Source organism: Humulus lupulus, chromosome X (genome assembly GCF_963169125.1).
Source record: "Humulus lupulus chromosome X, drHumLupu1.1, whole genome shotgun sequence".
In the NCBI taxonomy this organism is placed as follows: Eukaryota; Viridiplantae; Streptophyta; class Magnoliopsida; order Rosales; family Cannabaceae; genus Humulus; species Humulus lupulus.
The window spans coordinates 91,864,211-91,880,893 of record NC_084802.1 but is presented as its reverse complement, the minus strand read 5'-3'; the positions used below and the strand labels follow the sequence as shown (position 1 = coordinate 91,880,893).

Genomic DNA, 16,683 nt, shown 5'->3' with positions numbered 1-16,683 from the left:
AAATTGAGTTTTAATTAGGGCATAACACCCTAACAAACTCCCACTTGTACTAATTGAAACTAATGACTTAATTCTACTAATCTCATTTCCTTCATATATTTATCAAATGTAGCTTCTGGTAGTGTATTTGTAAATGGATCTACAAGAATGTCTTCAGATGCAATCTTTATAACCTTCACATCTCCCCTAGCCAAATATTCTCGAATAATGTGATACTTCCTTTCTATATGCTTACTCCTCTTGTCACTATGAGGTTCTTTCGAGTTGGCTATCGCTCATGTATTGTCACTAAAAAAAAACAAGTGGTTTATCCATTTTTGGAATAACACCAAGATCCGAATAGAACTTCTTTAGCTAGACTATTTCCTTTGCTGCTTCTGACGCGGCTATGTACTCAACCTCCATGGTGGAATTTGAGATTGCAGACTGCTTTACGCTTCTCCATATCACAACTCCACCCCCAAGAGTAAACACCATTCCAGAAGTGACTTCCTGTCATCAACATCAGTTTGAAAATCTGAATCAGTGTAGCTTACAGGGTTCAGAACACCACCCTTGTAGACTAACATATAATCCCTAGTCCGCCTTAAATACTTCAGGATATGCTTAACTATTATACAATGTTCCGGTCCCGGGTTTGACTGATACCTGCTCACTACTCCCACTGCATAGCAGATATCTGGTCTAGTACACAACATGGCATATATCAGACTTCCAACTGCAGATGCATAAGAAACTTTTCTCTTTGCATCTTCTTCATCAGGAATCTAGAGAGACTGCTTCTTTGAAAGATGAATTCCATGGCGGGACAGTAAACGTCATTTCTTGGAATTTTTCATTGAGAAACGTTCAAGCACTTTATCTATGTAAGCTGCTTGAGATAGAGCTAAGAGTCTGTTCTTTCTATCCCTGATGATCTCGTTCCAATGAGTAAGATATCATCTACATAAAGAACCAGGAATACCACTATTTCATTTGCCTTCAGTTGGTAAACACAAGGCTCATCAATATTTTGTTCAAAGCCATAGATTTGGATTATTTCATCAAAACTAAGATTCCAGGAACGAGAAGCTTGCTTAAGTCCATAAATATTCAACTTGCAAACTTTTTCTTCTTGTCTAGCTACTTTAAAACCTTTTGGCTGATCCATATAAATGACTTCGTCAAGCTTCCCATTAAGAAAAGTTGTCTTGACGTCCATTTTCCAGATCTCATAGCTGAGAGCGGCTGCAATGGATAGGAGGAAGCAAATGGACTTGAGCATGGCTACCGGACTAAAAGTTTCCTCATAGTCCATGCCTTCTCTTTAGGTATAACCCTTTGCCACTAATCGAGCTTTGTAAGTCTCGATATTTCCATCAACACCTCATTTCATCTTGTAGATCTACTTGCACCCAACGACCTTAAAGTCACTAGGTGCTTCAACAAGATCCCAGACGAAATTTGAGTACATGGACTCAATTTCCTGTTTCATGGTTTCAAGCCATAGTTCCTTTTCAGGGCTTGCCATTTCCTGTTGGAAAGACAATGGATCATCATCACTAGTGTTACCAACAACCATATTTATTTCACCATCCAAACCATAATGAACTGGGTTCCTAGAAGCTCTCCCACTACGACGAGTCTCCGTGACTGTTTGCTCAAGAATAATGGTACATTCTTCATTTAAATTGACGTGCATTGGTTGGACATGAAGAGTAGAAATTTCATCATTAACTCGTGTTGATGACGATGGAACATTTGTTGGATTCAATTCTTTAACCATCTCCTCTAAAACTACTTTGCTGCGTGGTTTGAAGTTTTGGACATAGCCCTTTTTTAGAAAAGTAGCATTCATAGAAGTAAACACTTTCTTTTCTGAATGACTATAGAAAAGTCCACTCTGAGTACCTTTAGGATAGCCAACAAACATGCAAGCTTCAGTTCGCGGTTCTTGCTTTCCTTCCTTTTTCCTCAGGATGTGGGCAAGACACCCCCAGATTCTAAAGGTGTTTTGGGGATTGATTTAGATGTCACAACATTGAGAATATCGTTCGCGGTTTCAATTGCATGTCCCTAGAACGAAGTTGGTAGAGTTGAGTAACTAAGCATGCATCTAACCATTTCCAATAAAGTTCTATTTCGATGTTCCACTACACCATTTTGTTGCAAAGCACCTGGGGCAGTAAGTTGTGATAAAATCCCAAGTTAAGTTAAATGATCTTGGAACTGCATATCCAAATATTCTCCACCCCTATCAAATCGCAAGATCTTTATCATTTTACCTAATTGGTTCTGAGCCATCGCTAGGAATTCCTGAAACTTTGAAAATGTTTCTGATTTCCTATGCATTAGGTAAAGACACGAGTATCTAGAGTAATCATCAATGAAAGTGACAAAATACTCCAAACCACCCCTTGCTTGTACATTCAAAGGTCCACAAACATCTGAATGCACAAGTCTAAGTGGTTGTTTGGCCCTATCACCCTTTGTAGAGAATGGACACTTGGTCAGTTTGCCATCCAGACAAGATTCACAGACAGGTAATTCACCTAAGGTGAGTTCCCTCAAAGGTCCGTCCTTTGTAAGTCTTTGAATCCTATCATAGCCAATGTGACCTAGTCTCAAGTGCCATAAATACGTCATATTATCGTTATCGGTCTTTTGACGTTTATTGGTCCTAGGTTTAGCTACTTTGAATAAATCATTGTTAAGAGCGAGGGGTTCGTTAGGTCGCAGAAGATAAAGCCTGTTTTTCAAACATGCAATACACAATTATGTTCCATTAAAGGAAATAGATATATTAGAACTTGTGAAAGTCATAACAAATTGTTCTAATTGCAACGTGGAAACTGAAATTAAATTTCTACTAAAATCAGGAATAAAAAATACATCATTCAAAATTAAGTATTTATTTTCGAACTTCAGACGAGATCTTCCTCTAGCTTGGACCGCAACGAACACTCCATTCCCAACTCTAAGCTTTAAGTCACCTTCGTCCACTTCCTCCCACAATTCAAGAAGCTGTAAAGAGTTGCAAAAATGGTTGGTAGATCCAGAATCAATAATCCAAACGGATTTATCATTCTCTAAAACATGTGTTTATAAGATATATGAACTATAATCATTACCTTTGTTTTTCGCTGATAGAATCTTAGGGCAAAATCGTTTCCAATGACCCTTCTCTTTGCAACTAAAGCACTTATCTTTACTTTGCGTCTGTGCATTTGGTTGTGCACTCGTCTTTACAGCCTTTGCAGGCTTGGGGTTATTGTTTTATCCACCTTTCCTCTTGTTTCCAGCTTTCGAAGACGAAGCTTGGTTAGCTTCAGCCTTAGATGGATCAACAACAATAGTAGTAGTATTATTTTCTCCTCCTTTACTAGGTCCACCCATGATAGGCTCAATAATCTGAAGCTCGTTCAGGAGTTATGTCAGACCATAATTGAGTTGATCATGAATGTGCGGACACAATTCCATTCGAGCATTCACGGTGTCATCACGTATGTGCGGAGACGGTACTATCCAAACATTTATGGTGCCATCACGAGCATTGACGGTGCCATCACGAACGTGCGGACATGGTGCTCGTTCTAGGGGTTCCTTAATCATTTCAAATTCAGAGTTGTCACCAATCAACTCTATGTTGATATTCTGCTTCCAATTAAGGAAGTTTTCTCCAGTGAGTTTCTCCATCGAAAGTTGAGAAAGGATGGGAGTTGACACAACCATACTAAAAACTACCAATTATCAATAAAATAGAAATCAATCACATTTGCTCAATAAAACTCCTATTCACACAAATTTCAAGAAATAGCACAACATATACCAAAATTATGTAAGATATGAGAAAAAATACCAAAATAATCATATCTCTATTTCTTTAGGTTTTTAACTAATCTATGATCACTACAAGAAAAAATGCTTTTAATAACACCAAAAATGTGTTATCAAAACATACCATAACACTTTTTGATGTGTTAAGACCAACTATGTTATTGTAGGTCAGGGTACTTTACATAACACTTTATCATTGTTATACTGATGTGTTATTATACTGTCAACGATAACACATTTTCTGTGTTATTTTAATAAATAGATAAGTATTTAATTATATTATTTATAGTCGATTATATAACACATTTCAATACTTATAAATTTGTGTTATACTACACTTTAGTATAACACATTTTTTGTGTTATACTACACTTTAGTATAACACATTTTTTGTGTTATATAATAAAGTTTGCATAACAAAATTCTTTACTTATAAAAAGTGTTATTGTAATAGATATTATAACACATTTTTCGTATTATTTTAATATTTAGATAAGTTTAAATTCTCATTATATATTCATTTATATAACATTAATTTATTCTATTATATTTTTATTTTTTATTTATATAATTAAAATTAGCTTTCTAATATATACTAGCATCATCAAATGAACTTGATTTTCAAATAACAAAAAATAAAAACATTCAACATTGTATTAACAATCCACAAATTAGTTTAAAACATTCAACACTGTCATCAACAACAAAATGTTCTTTAAGTATTCAAGTAATCTTAAATACTCAACATATTGAAAAGTTACTACTTTCAGCACAAAATATTCTACAGCTGCCCAACACAAAGCCTTCAAAATTAAGTATCATTTTTCTATTTCGCTTGTCACATCTGCAAAATAAACAAAGAAATATTTTATTGTTATTATCTAGCATCACAAATTACTTCAAGAAAAATGCTATGGAAATTATTTCCAAGAGAGGACACCACATACAAAATCTGGAGGAAAGAAAAGATCTGCTTGTTTCTTTGTAAAATAAGGTTTTCCTGCTAATAAGTTTGCAACGTTAAAATAGAGAAAAATTATTCATCAAGACAGAAAGATAGGAATAAATTTTTGATTAAGATTCTAGACCTATCAAAAATATTTATCTTTTTTAATAAAAGGGGTGAATTAAATAATACTAAGCTAACCTGGTTGGGCACCAAGCTCTATAACATGCAACTTTGATGTAATTTGGCCAGCATTAAAAGTCTTTGTTGCAAAGGAAATGAGTAGAAGGATTCTCATTCCCTGGAACCTGTATAAAATCGATAATCAATCAACAAATATGCATATATGATATGCATACCAAGTGCGATAAAAAACAAGAGAATTAAGAGAGATAAAGAGAGGGAGAAGTTAATTTACGCACTTTAAATTGTGCAAAAGCAGCAGCATGAGCTTCCAGAGCTTGCCTTCTTTGTTGTTTCACTGAAAAGAGTTGCATATTCCCTTTGACCAGATTTTGCCTCTGCAAACAGAGCAGAGAAATAAATCAAGTACAAGAAATAGGACAATTAAAGCTCAGAGTCTACCAAGCAACCAATAAGGTATTAAAGCATGTTATAGGAAAATTCGAAAAGATCATTTGGACAAGGCTCTTTGGCACTAACTAGTTACAGGAGAAGCAGTCCCTTCTATTCCAACTACATGGATTACACCATTACAAATGTAACATATAAATACCAAGAACATCAAATATATTGGCTTGAATGAGGATTCCCCTATGAAAAATCTATACATAAAGCATATCTGCATATGAGTATCAATCTACTAAATGATGTTACAATATAAAAGAACCTGTATGTATTCAACAAAAATGCTCTCTATTAAAATTACAATATACCAACTAGTTATATTATATTGATGTCTTAGCCATAATTTAGATGAAACCTACAACACTTATTATTTTTATTTCAAGCTTTGAGATCTAAAATACTGATCTCAGGGTTAGTTCAAACTTGAGATCATTCCAAGATGGGTGTAAAAAATTTATATGCACACTCCATCTTGAGGGGAGTATTAAACACTGATTAATTAGTTAAATTTTATGTTTAGTGAGTTGTTATTTAACCAGCTATATAAGCTGGATTTATTCACCTTTGTACAGAACACTTTTCACAGAAAGAATAACAAGAAAGTTTTCTCTTTTTTGTTTCTAATACTATGCCTCAACACCTTGTTTTCATTAGTTAAACTGGTTCCATGCAGCTAGATGGGTCCTTACGATTTACACTAAAATTACAGAAGACTGAGCTACATGATAGAGAGTATCACAAGTCACAATCTGAAATTCTCCAGTTCTACCACAAGTCTCAAATGAAAAAGGCATTCAGATCTTTATTGTTTGTTCCTATGTGGACTTTATCTTTTTTGTTTTACAAACGGTTCCATCATCATTTATGTAAAATCCTTAGATATGCTAGTCATATTTGCTAGTCGCCATGAACATCATATGTAGACCACAATTCAACAAAACAGGTAGAAGTAAAGTTTAAAATTATAAAAATCTGACAAAAAACTTACCAAATCTTCTGCATAGACACCCACAACAACATACAGTACTCTTGCTGGGTTTAACATAGGGCCCAATATATTAAATACAGTTTTTACTTTCAGCTTTTTCCTGTCTGAGCGGACAAGCTTCATTGCTGGATGATATGTTGGAGCCATCATAAATCCAATGCCTGCTTCTTTCACACAGCTTGAAACTCCCTGTTATCAGAAGATAAATTGACCATATGATAATTAGTTCAGTTACACTCTTACAAGATGAGAAGCTGCTGCTGACAAAAACATTGAAAAATTTGAAATTGGTTTAGCATCTTCTTAATCTACCAGCTTATTCATCTAAAACAGAAATTTTACAGCACCAAAATGGCTAATTGTACAATTACAAATAAGAATGAAGAATGAAAACAAAAGAATACTGATTTTAACTCAGACTTTTCCTCAAACAGATGGTATGCAACAAAACTTTGAGTATACTTTAATGACTTAATTGATGCTATAAACTTAAACACTAGCTGTGCCAAGTCAATAATTCAACAAGCAAGCAAAGATCTAAAGACAATATATATATATACATATATAAATTCATAAGGATAGCTCTGCCATCATTTGCTTAAATAAAACCCCCTTTTTTTTTTCTTTAGATATCTCTGCCATCTTTTGCTTAAATAAACCCCTTTATTTTTTTTCTTCAGATTTCACTCATAATGCAAAACAGGGGCAGCAAGTGGAAAAAGAGAAGAAACTTGCAAATAGCATCATCTTAGGGAGATGGGCTCAATAGATTAGTGCACTTTTCAAACAACTACAATGACTATTTGAACACAGTGTTCATTTTCATCAAAAAGAACATTCTAGGTTCCAATTCCTTCAAAACCCAAGTATATGATTTCATGTTCTTTCAAGTATCAAGAATTCCATATTACAATTAGTATAGATATAAACTCTATGAAAATAAGTAAAATTTGTTTTGATAATTCAAACTACCACAAAGCCCTCAACAATTTTAAGAATATCAATAATAAGAAATATGTGTTCATGTATATATGTGTGAGGGGAAAGGATAGAGAAGTTAAACAAAATTTACTTTCAATACTAATCCAACCACAACAGTAATAAAATTATTGAGATTAGCTTATGGGACATAGTAACAATAAAAACGAGATAGTAATTATCATAATATTGTACAAATTAAAGGCGCTCCATACCATTTCCTTCAAGGTTGCTAGGCGCTCCTTATGTGTTGCAAGAAGGGATTTTTTGTGTAGTAAACTGCATGAGATTCTAAAAGCAGCCTATACCAAAAAAGAAATTATTATAGTAAATAAATTCAACATAAAGAACTTAAAAACAAAAATAGAGGTGACCAAGCCCAGAAATAAATAAATAAAACCCCAATCTAATCAAAGAAAATACAAGATTTTTTTTTAATAAACACATCTTCTCACCAATTTCATAAAATAAACTGCCACTAACTATTATTATTTTACTTATGCCAAATACATAAACCATCAAAAGGAGCATGTGCACAAACCAAAAGTAATTCATACCATATGTTATATAACAACTGTAAGGAAAACAAGTGGTTGCATACTTGTTTGTTTTCTCAATCATCAATGCTCTAGTAAAATCTGTCACTATTTTGGCTATGTTCACACTCCTAGCCAACTAGTAAGGACTGTCTACTCAAAACAGGTTTAATTAATTAGATTTGTAAAAGTAATGTCCCCACAAAATTGAGCTTCAATCAAAACATTTAAAATTATGATTATTTTAGCACTAGACATATATATCCTTGAAGTCATAATGCAATTAAGAAAAATACAAATTTTGAAATAAAAAAAGTAATAAGAACACTTACAAAAAAAAAATTGCAACATGAACAACTAACACAGAAACGAAATCAAAACATAGTAGTCATTTGAGATAAAGCCCTCAGTTCTTTTAGACATACACATTTTAAAAACATATTAAAATGGAGCCTTTTTTATACTCAAGCACATAACCATGATTTTCATTAAAACCAGTTTGCATCTTCACCAATCTAGAGAGAGAATGCAAAGAAAAAAAAAAAGATCATCTTGTTACCATCTAAAGATGGAAACGGTTATGATGAAAAATCATGGACCTATTTGAAACTACTACTATTTTCATTATTGGGCTAATGAAACTACAATTCTCAACATTAAAACAAGAACATAGACAAATACATTTTACTAAGCTATACACAGATTGAATTTAGTTCAACAATTCAACTCGTTCACTTGTTCAGAACAATTCACATGAAATAAGATTTTACAATTCTCCTGATTCAAGTAATGAATTTTTCATGTCAATCGATGATAAAACATAAAGGGTGTTAATGTAGTACACTGAGGAACATATTAACATACAACAGTACATGTAACATATAATAGTTATTAAAATTTCTCTGATTTTATTTTTTCAAAATATTTGTTTCAGCTTTTTTATTCTGTTTTTTTAGTCCATTTATTTTATCAGACCTTCATATTTAAATTCAAATCTCTCTGATTTTAGCAGATATAGCAGACCTTTGTATTTTTCAATATAGTTCGAATAAACACAAAATCAGAGCAGTGTCTCCTTTTCAACTCAAGCTCCAGCTTTCAAATATATTCAAATGTTGCAATTGCCACATACAAAAGGTTGATTAACATAGCAAATACAGTGTTCACTACACCAACCTGATTTCTTGCCAGCACTTCCCTTTGTTTTTGAACTTGATGCTCTGAGCTGGGAAATCACTTGCGAACCAACTACATTTGCAAACATGGTTGCAGATTCTCTGTGTTCTTCAGTAAGACCAACATATAACATATCATCTAATCTTTTCTGCAAGATTTAGCAAATTTTCGTCATGACAATTTATCAACCAGAAAATGAGAAAAGACATATACTGACAAATTTTTCATTACTTTACAATTAAGTCAGCTGTCTAACACTATGACTACTTTTTAATAACAGGTATTTGATGGTAGACAATCCACTACAAATGTCCTGTGCAGAATACATTAATTTATCACCTTTGCTACTTGAAGCACATGATGACCAAGAACCTTGTACTTTTGCACACAATGGCGCACAAAATGTGATTCTGGAGTATAGGAGTTGTTTGTCAAACCTGCAACCTTTAAGGTAAGTGGTCAGGTATTGAGCCTCAATGAACACCAGACAGATAAAAGATTATACAGAAATGTAAAAAAAAAACAGTGATTCTAGTCCACTTGAGAGCTTTTATGATGTACTTCCATGTTACATGCCCAAACATAATATCTTTTAAAAAAAGGTGAAAAGGTAAAACAACAAGGCTAATTACCAAACTCGCCCATGTTTTTATTTATTTTATCCTAATAGAATTAATTCTTAAAATGAGATATTGATACAATATTAAGCCAATGCAAATAGTTACCCTTCATTACAAACAAAGTATTACGCAACTTCTCGTTAAATATATTACATGCATGGACATATAATATAAAGGCATTGTGTTAACCCCTTGTCCCCCCTAAAAAAATCATGATACCATATAAAAGTATGGGCTATCTACCTGAAATGTCACTCCATTGTTAAATGAACTATGTCATGAACAAGAACAATAGGATCGTGAGTGTACTCATGCAATGGTATAATGAGATATTGATACAATATTAAGCAAGTGGAAATAGTTACCTTCAGTACATACAAAGAAATATGCAACTTTGCTGTAAATATACTACATGCATGGACATATAACATAATGGCATTGTGTTAACCCCTCATCCCACCCAAAATAAAATAAAATCATGATGCTGTATAAAAACATGGGCTATCTACCTGAAATGTTGCTCCATTGTGAACTATGTCATGAGCAATAGGATCATGAATGTACTCATGCAATGGCATAGCAATCTCCGGCGTGTCATATGGGTCACTGCTCATGATGTCATTTAAGCCCCTATGCTTTCTAGTATCTCTCTGTTCATATATATACACACACATTAGTATATCCAACTTGCGGGTAAGAAGGCAGCATCTCAAGATTTATATATATATATATATATATTTTAAAAAAAGAACTAAGAAAGATATGACTACCATTGGCAGTTGCCCAACAAGAATTCTTTTTCATATTGCTACCATTTATCAGACATAGATAAACTAAACCCAGAAACCAAGTATGATTTTAAAAAAATTATAGCTCCTGTCAAAGCAATACTAAACATAATAGAAATCCATGTGCACACATATGTATGAATAAAAATCAAAAGAAGATACACCAAACAGCAGAAAAAGAAAGCAAACATACACAAGCAAAAAGGTCTTCCCTCATCCATGGAACCAAATATTTCCAGGGCCATATATCCAGTGTGCTTACACCAGTTGTTTTAGCACGCAATCGTTTAGCCATTTGTGTTGCAGAAGTTAAATTAGGATGCACCAAAAACCTAGCTGCTACTTCTATTGAAAATTCATAAGTACTAAAGACACGGTCAACTGGATCCCTGAGTATTGTCACTACTGACGTGCTCTGCTTTGGAAGTTTGGATACCATGCTGTAGTCATCATGAGTAACCAGAAACCTGCATTTGCGCTTTCTGCAAATGAAGAAAATTACTACCAAGTACAATTCCAAACCAAAAGCTTAGCAAGATAGTGGAGTAAAATTATATAAACTAATCTAATTACCTCAAAAAGCAGCAGGTGTGTGCTAATAAAAGGAAAATTCGTCATTTTGAAATCAACAAGATGTAACAATGCTGACAATATTATAGTCAATCAATGTCTAGCATTAATGCACAAAGAGAAAGGGGGGGGAGAGAGAGAGAGAGAGAGAGAGATGTTACCTTGGATCAAATCGCAGTTTATCATAAGATCGGGGGCATTCCAAAGAGTTAGGATACAACTTTCTCAAAAAACTGCATCAAAAGATTACAGTCAGATGCATAAATGAGTACATGAATCAATGCCAAGTGTGCTTATTGTATATTGAAAATATGGAAATACCAATGAAAATATGTCCGTCCTCCTGTTCTAGGGATGTGTAGGAAGAACAGCAAATCCCTTAATGTGTGTTTGTCTGCTTTGATTTCTTCTTCAAGAGAAGAAAAAGCCCATTCCTGGACAACTCTTTCGCAATGCCCAAAATCATACTTAAGAGAAGAGGCGCTCGCTAATACATAGACTGAGGAAGAGGAAGTGTTAAGAAAACAAAAACACAAGATGATTCCCATAATTGTACAAAAAAGTTGAAAGAAAATAATAACAATAATAAAAATAAATGAATTGTGGCAATTTTGGAAAAGTACTGTTAGCTTGATGTTCATCTTGAATAGTTTTTTTTGAAATAGTAGAAAGTGCAAGCATAAAACAAAAGAGCTACAAAAGGGTGTAAAAATGCATCTTTATTACAAAATTTCAATAAAACAAAATGCTTCAAATAAAACAAGAGGTTCTCTTCACACATATCACAAGGAACATAAAAAAAGCAAGAACTATGGGGAATTCAATAAAAGACAATACCATACCCAATCCAAGAAATAACAGCAGCAAGGAGAACTTCTGAGCAGGATCCATATAGATGTTATTCCTCACTGAAATATTAGAACATGGATGTTAAGATTACAACCCAAAATGTATATACACATATCTGCATACAGAGACATAGAAATATTCCACAATTTTAATATATATATATACATATATATAAACATATATATATAGAGAGAGAGAGGGAGGGAGAGACTTATAGAGATATTTATTTTTAAAAAATAAATAAAAACCAATAAGAAATTTAGAAAAAATAACTTCAAATGATAAGAAGAATCTCCACCACTCTCCAAAGCTCAAATCTCATAGCTATATCAGATCATTAACCTTGTTAACCACAGATTTTTCTTCGAAGCCCATTTACAACTTCACCCACCTTGTAAAAGAGAGAGAGAGAGAGGGGTAAATAAAGAAAGGGAGAAAGAAAGAAAAAGAGAGATAAAGATGGTTATGGTGGTGGTGATAATGAGGCGGCAAAGATGTAAAGGGCAATGATGAAAAACCAAGGAGAACTTGTTTCCAACAATGAGTTTTTCCATCATAGGGCAAGAGCACCATCATACACGCTATGATCATCTTAAGAAGTCAAATGAAAGATCAGCGAACGATACAATGCAGAAAATGACACGAAAAATGAACTAAAGTTCGTTCCTTTAAGAAATTAACTTTTATAGATGCATATGAATCCATTTTATAAAATTAAATTCAAATTTCACACCAAGCCAATCTCTTTCGTTCAGCTAATTAAATGCAGTACTACACACCACCCACCGCCAAAAAAAAATAAATGGTTACAAGACCAATCATTTTCAGATCGAAAGCTCCACAAGTAAGGCATTAAGAAATATCTCAAGCAAATAAAGAGATCTTCAACCAAAAACTGCAAATCAAACTCCAAAAATTCAAAATTTCTATTTCTATATCTGTCTTCTCAGCTAAAGTCCGCTACATTCAATTATAAACTAAGAACCACACCTCGAACAAGCCAAAATAGAAAACCACGCACCTGCCCAGGCGTTACTGGTCCAGAATCCACCATTGTCGATCCTTCCAAAACTAATTCAAAGCTACCATAGAAAACAACGATTCGAGATCAATACAATTAAACTCACTCCAACTCCACCATTCTCATTATCCATATCTCAAAAGCGAAGATTCGAATATGTACGGATCGAGATCGAAAAGCAAAACAGAAGAAGATAGTAAATACCTTGAGAAGGATTAGTACAGGTCGAATCAATAGAACATTGAGCATAAATACCAGAGAGAAAATGAAACCCTAGCAGGAGAATGAAGACAGAGGAAGATCCAGAACCAGTAGAAGAAGAAGAAGGTGAAGATGGAGGTGGAGGTGGTTCAAGCTTTTGCTTAAAGAATAAAGAAAATGTCGGAAGGTACGTTCATTACACGAAAAAACATTACTTTTATTATAGGTGGGCTCCCAAATAAATTACCTCCATTTTTTCCTTATACCATATAAATATATATAAGTATATCATAATACGTATTATATTTTTATGTTATAAAAAGGGATATTTGGTGTAGTGAATATCCTTATCTCGGTTGGCGAGAATAAAAAATACTACTTGTTTAATAGAGTTGTAAACTCATTTAATAATGGACACCATTATTAACAACCTACTATTCGATCAAAATCTCTGATTTTATGAGCTAGACCCACGGTTTCGCTAATCATATATTTAGTCCTAGTAGTCACCGTAGGGGTGAATCTAGTAGAATTTGATATATAATTATCAAAATAACCTTGTCAAAATAACTAATGGACACCTTCCGTAGGGGGACGAATCAAAGCGTCTCAAGGCCCCATTAAGTTATTGACTTTGTTAAAACAACAGTGGAGATCGAATATAATTCTTAAAATAAGCTCATTATAAAATTAAAAATAATATTTTTGTTATTTATTTTGAGAAAATTAATGACAATGGTTCTCCAAAAAATTGAAAATATTAAATTTTTAAAACCAAAGTCTTATAATTTCCTATTAATTCTAAAGTGTCACATTGAAACAAATTCAATTAATTTGTTGCTAATCAATATTTAGGTTTAACTAATATAATGGACCTATACAATTAAGTCCAACTCAAGTAAATGGGCCTTAACAATTGAGCTTGTATGGAGGAGGGCTGGGTCCAGTATGTCGTTCCCACTACAAAGGCCCCCATACTTCCATACAAGATCCAAAAGACAGGAATTTAAACCTTCGTTTTATTAATTGATTATGCCCACTATAGTCATGCAAAGCAAATGGACATTCACAAGTGGAATCACCCACAAGAGAAGAATTTAAACTTTACATTTTCTAATGGACCCAAATAAAATCTATCATTTTATGAATATTTTATTTGGCAAAATCCATATATCTAACAAACATATGAGCCACTATATGCATCTAAGCCCAATTGCAAAAATACAACATATAGTGCAATCAGACATGCTATAATTGGATGGGCATAATCATGTTACTATATGAGCAAGTCTATGAATTTATGCAAAAATATGACAATTTATTTCATTTTCCAAAATAACACAATTAATTATCTAGAATTTATCAAAAAAATTTGAATTAATTAAATTTTTACAAAAAAAAAATGTCAATTTAAATGAAATTTATCAACAATTAACAAAAGTTAATTTAAATTCCATTTATCAACAATCAACTTGGTTTTAGGTTAATTTGAAAAAAAATACTAATTTAATTTAAATAGGATTTATTAACAATTAACCAAAGTTAATTTAAATCACATTTATTTATATATATTATTAATTGGTTGAAAAAAATTATATTTTTCAAAGTTTAACAAATTTTAAATTTTAAAATCAATATCTTAACTGTTTTTAAAAAATTTCTTGTGTTGTTAAAATACTAAGCTAATATTTTAACAATTTTAAAAAAATATTAATAGTTATAACAACCCTAAAATACCTTAAACCAGTTAAAAAAATTCAAATATCCATGAAAATATCTAATTAACAAATTTTAAATAATTTAAATATTAAAAACTATCGAATAAACAAATATTTATATTTTCAAATAAAGATTTAATAAAAAATATCAAGTATTTAAAAAGAAAATATCTTAAATATCTAATATCTTAATTCTAATATTTTAATATATTAAAAGATTTAAAATTAAGTTGTTAGTCTATTCTTAAATTTGAATTTGAATCTTTGTAAAAATATCTAATTATTTAAATCTCAACCAACAAAATATCTTATTTTTTAAAAAAATTAAATGCAAATTTTTTTTTGATATTTTTGGCTTTGATTATAAATAATCAATTTTCACATTTTTATTAATTTTTTTAAAAAAAAATGGGATGACGGGTACTGTTCACCGAGGATGCGGGCTGGGGACACGCGCACGCAAGAGGGGTGACGCCGAGGGACGCGCACATGCGGGTGGGGCAGTGCGCGGGTGATGCACGCGCGGTGGCTGGGTGACATGTGCACTGGTGCACGCAGGTGTGCCCCCGCACGTGTGGGGCAACTAGGCAAAAAAAATTCGAAATTTTTTTTGTATCAACTTTTCAAACCAAAACAATTTTCTAATTAATTTTTAACATGTTTTACACAAAATAAAGCATATATAAAAATTAATTACATAGAAAAATCTACAAAATAACCTAAAAATTGCTAATAATCACATAAAATCAATATGCTTCATAAAAACATGAAAATCCATCCAATTATTCAAACACATCAAATAATTCAATTTTTAACATGTTCATGCATGAAAATAAAGATTATCAAAGTCTCTAAGGCCAATTGTTAGGGAAAATCATATACATGATCTTTATTTATTTTCATGTAGATCTAATATTAAACAAATTAATATGAGAAAATCTAGAACATGTTTCAAAAATTGAATTCAAAGAGAAATAATGATAAGAATACTTACATTATACGCAGCGGAATAATAGAGTCATTCCTTCAGTTTCTCTAACTCTTATATTATTTCCGTCGTAAAGTATTATCAAGAAACTGAATCGATCTTCAATTTTCTTCACAGTCTTCCAAAGTATTCGTAGAATCACCTAGACTAGAGTGAGAAATTCTCAACATATGAGATAGATACAGAGAAAATAAAAGAAAAAGAAAAATAAGGCTTAGAAAATTACTTATGTTTAGAGAGAATCTAAAACCTATCAGAAAACTAGTGTCTGTCATCTTATTTCAACTCTCACTTAACATTCCTTTTATAGAATCAATTAGGTCCTTTATTTAATTAAAAAATAAATAAAATAATAGCCGATAAACAGCCCTAGGTCGAAATTATCATGGACTTTAGGCCCGTGAACCTTGCCATTTGATTATAAGCCCATTGGACTTAAAATCAAGGCCTGTATTATTTTCTATTGATTTAATTAATTAAATAATTATTTAAATCCTTTAAAAAATTAATTATTTATAATTTGAACCTTGATTTAAACTTATTTATTATTTAGATACCAATTTATCTTAATTAATAAATTTGTCATAATTTCTCTTTTCTTCTCAAAATTACATAACTCTGTGAAACTATCTGAAATTAACCTTGTCAACTTTGATAATTTTAATTGATAATTAAATCAATTAATCAAGAATATCTAGATGATTTTATTTAAGGTACAATGGGGACCATGGGCCTATGAAATCAAGCTGCAATAAGTTATCATAAATCTAACAAATAAATTTACTAACTTATTAATTCCTCGTGACTCCACTAAAGACTTGGAATTGCACTATTGATGTAACACCCCAAGTTGCTAATAAGGTTTAGGACCTTGATTAGCGTGCCTGGAGGGCAATAAGT

General features: G+C 32.1%; 1 protein-coding gene across 2 annotated transcripts; it reads right to left on the bottom strand.

Annotated features, from left to right (window-relative positions):
- Nucleotides 1-4,420: 4,420 nt before the first annotated feature.
- On the bottom strand, nt 4,421-13,307 carry LOC133803426 (protein-tyrosine sulfotransferase-like). Of its 2 annotated transcripts, XM_062241472.1 has the most exons (13): nt 13,081-13,307; nt 12,877-12,937; nt 12,198-12,246; nt 11,849-11,914; nt 11,328-11,505; nt 11,168-11,239; nt 10,630-10,918; nt 10,158-10,298; nt 9,368-9,472; nt 9,029-9,176; nt 7,532-7,618; nt 6,339-6,527; nt 4,421-4,660 (listed from the first exon to the last, which is right to left on the bottom strand). In XM_062241472.1, the coding sequence occupies exons 4-11, from the start codon at nt 11,895-11,897 to the stop codon at nt 7,608-7,610; spliced, it is 993 nt and encodes a 330-aa protein (XP_062097456.1). In that variant the 5' UTR covers nt 11,898-11,914; nt 12,198-12,246; nt 12,877-12,937; nt 13,081-13,307; the 3' UTR covers nt 4,421-4,660; nt 6,339-6,527; nt 7,532-7,607. The 2 variants fall into 2 exon arrangements, with proteins under 2 accessions (XP_062097456.1, XP_062097455.1); XM_062241471.1 differs by lacking the exon at nt 12,198-12,246 and having other exon boundaries at nt 13,081-13,306.
- Between the last annotated feature and the right edge of the window lie 3,376 nt (nt 13,308-16,683).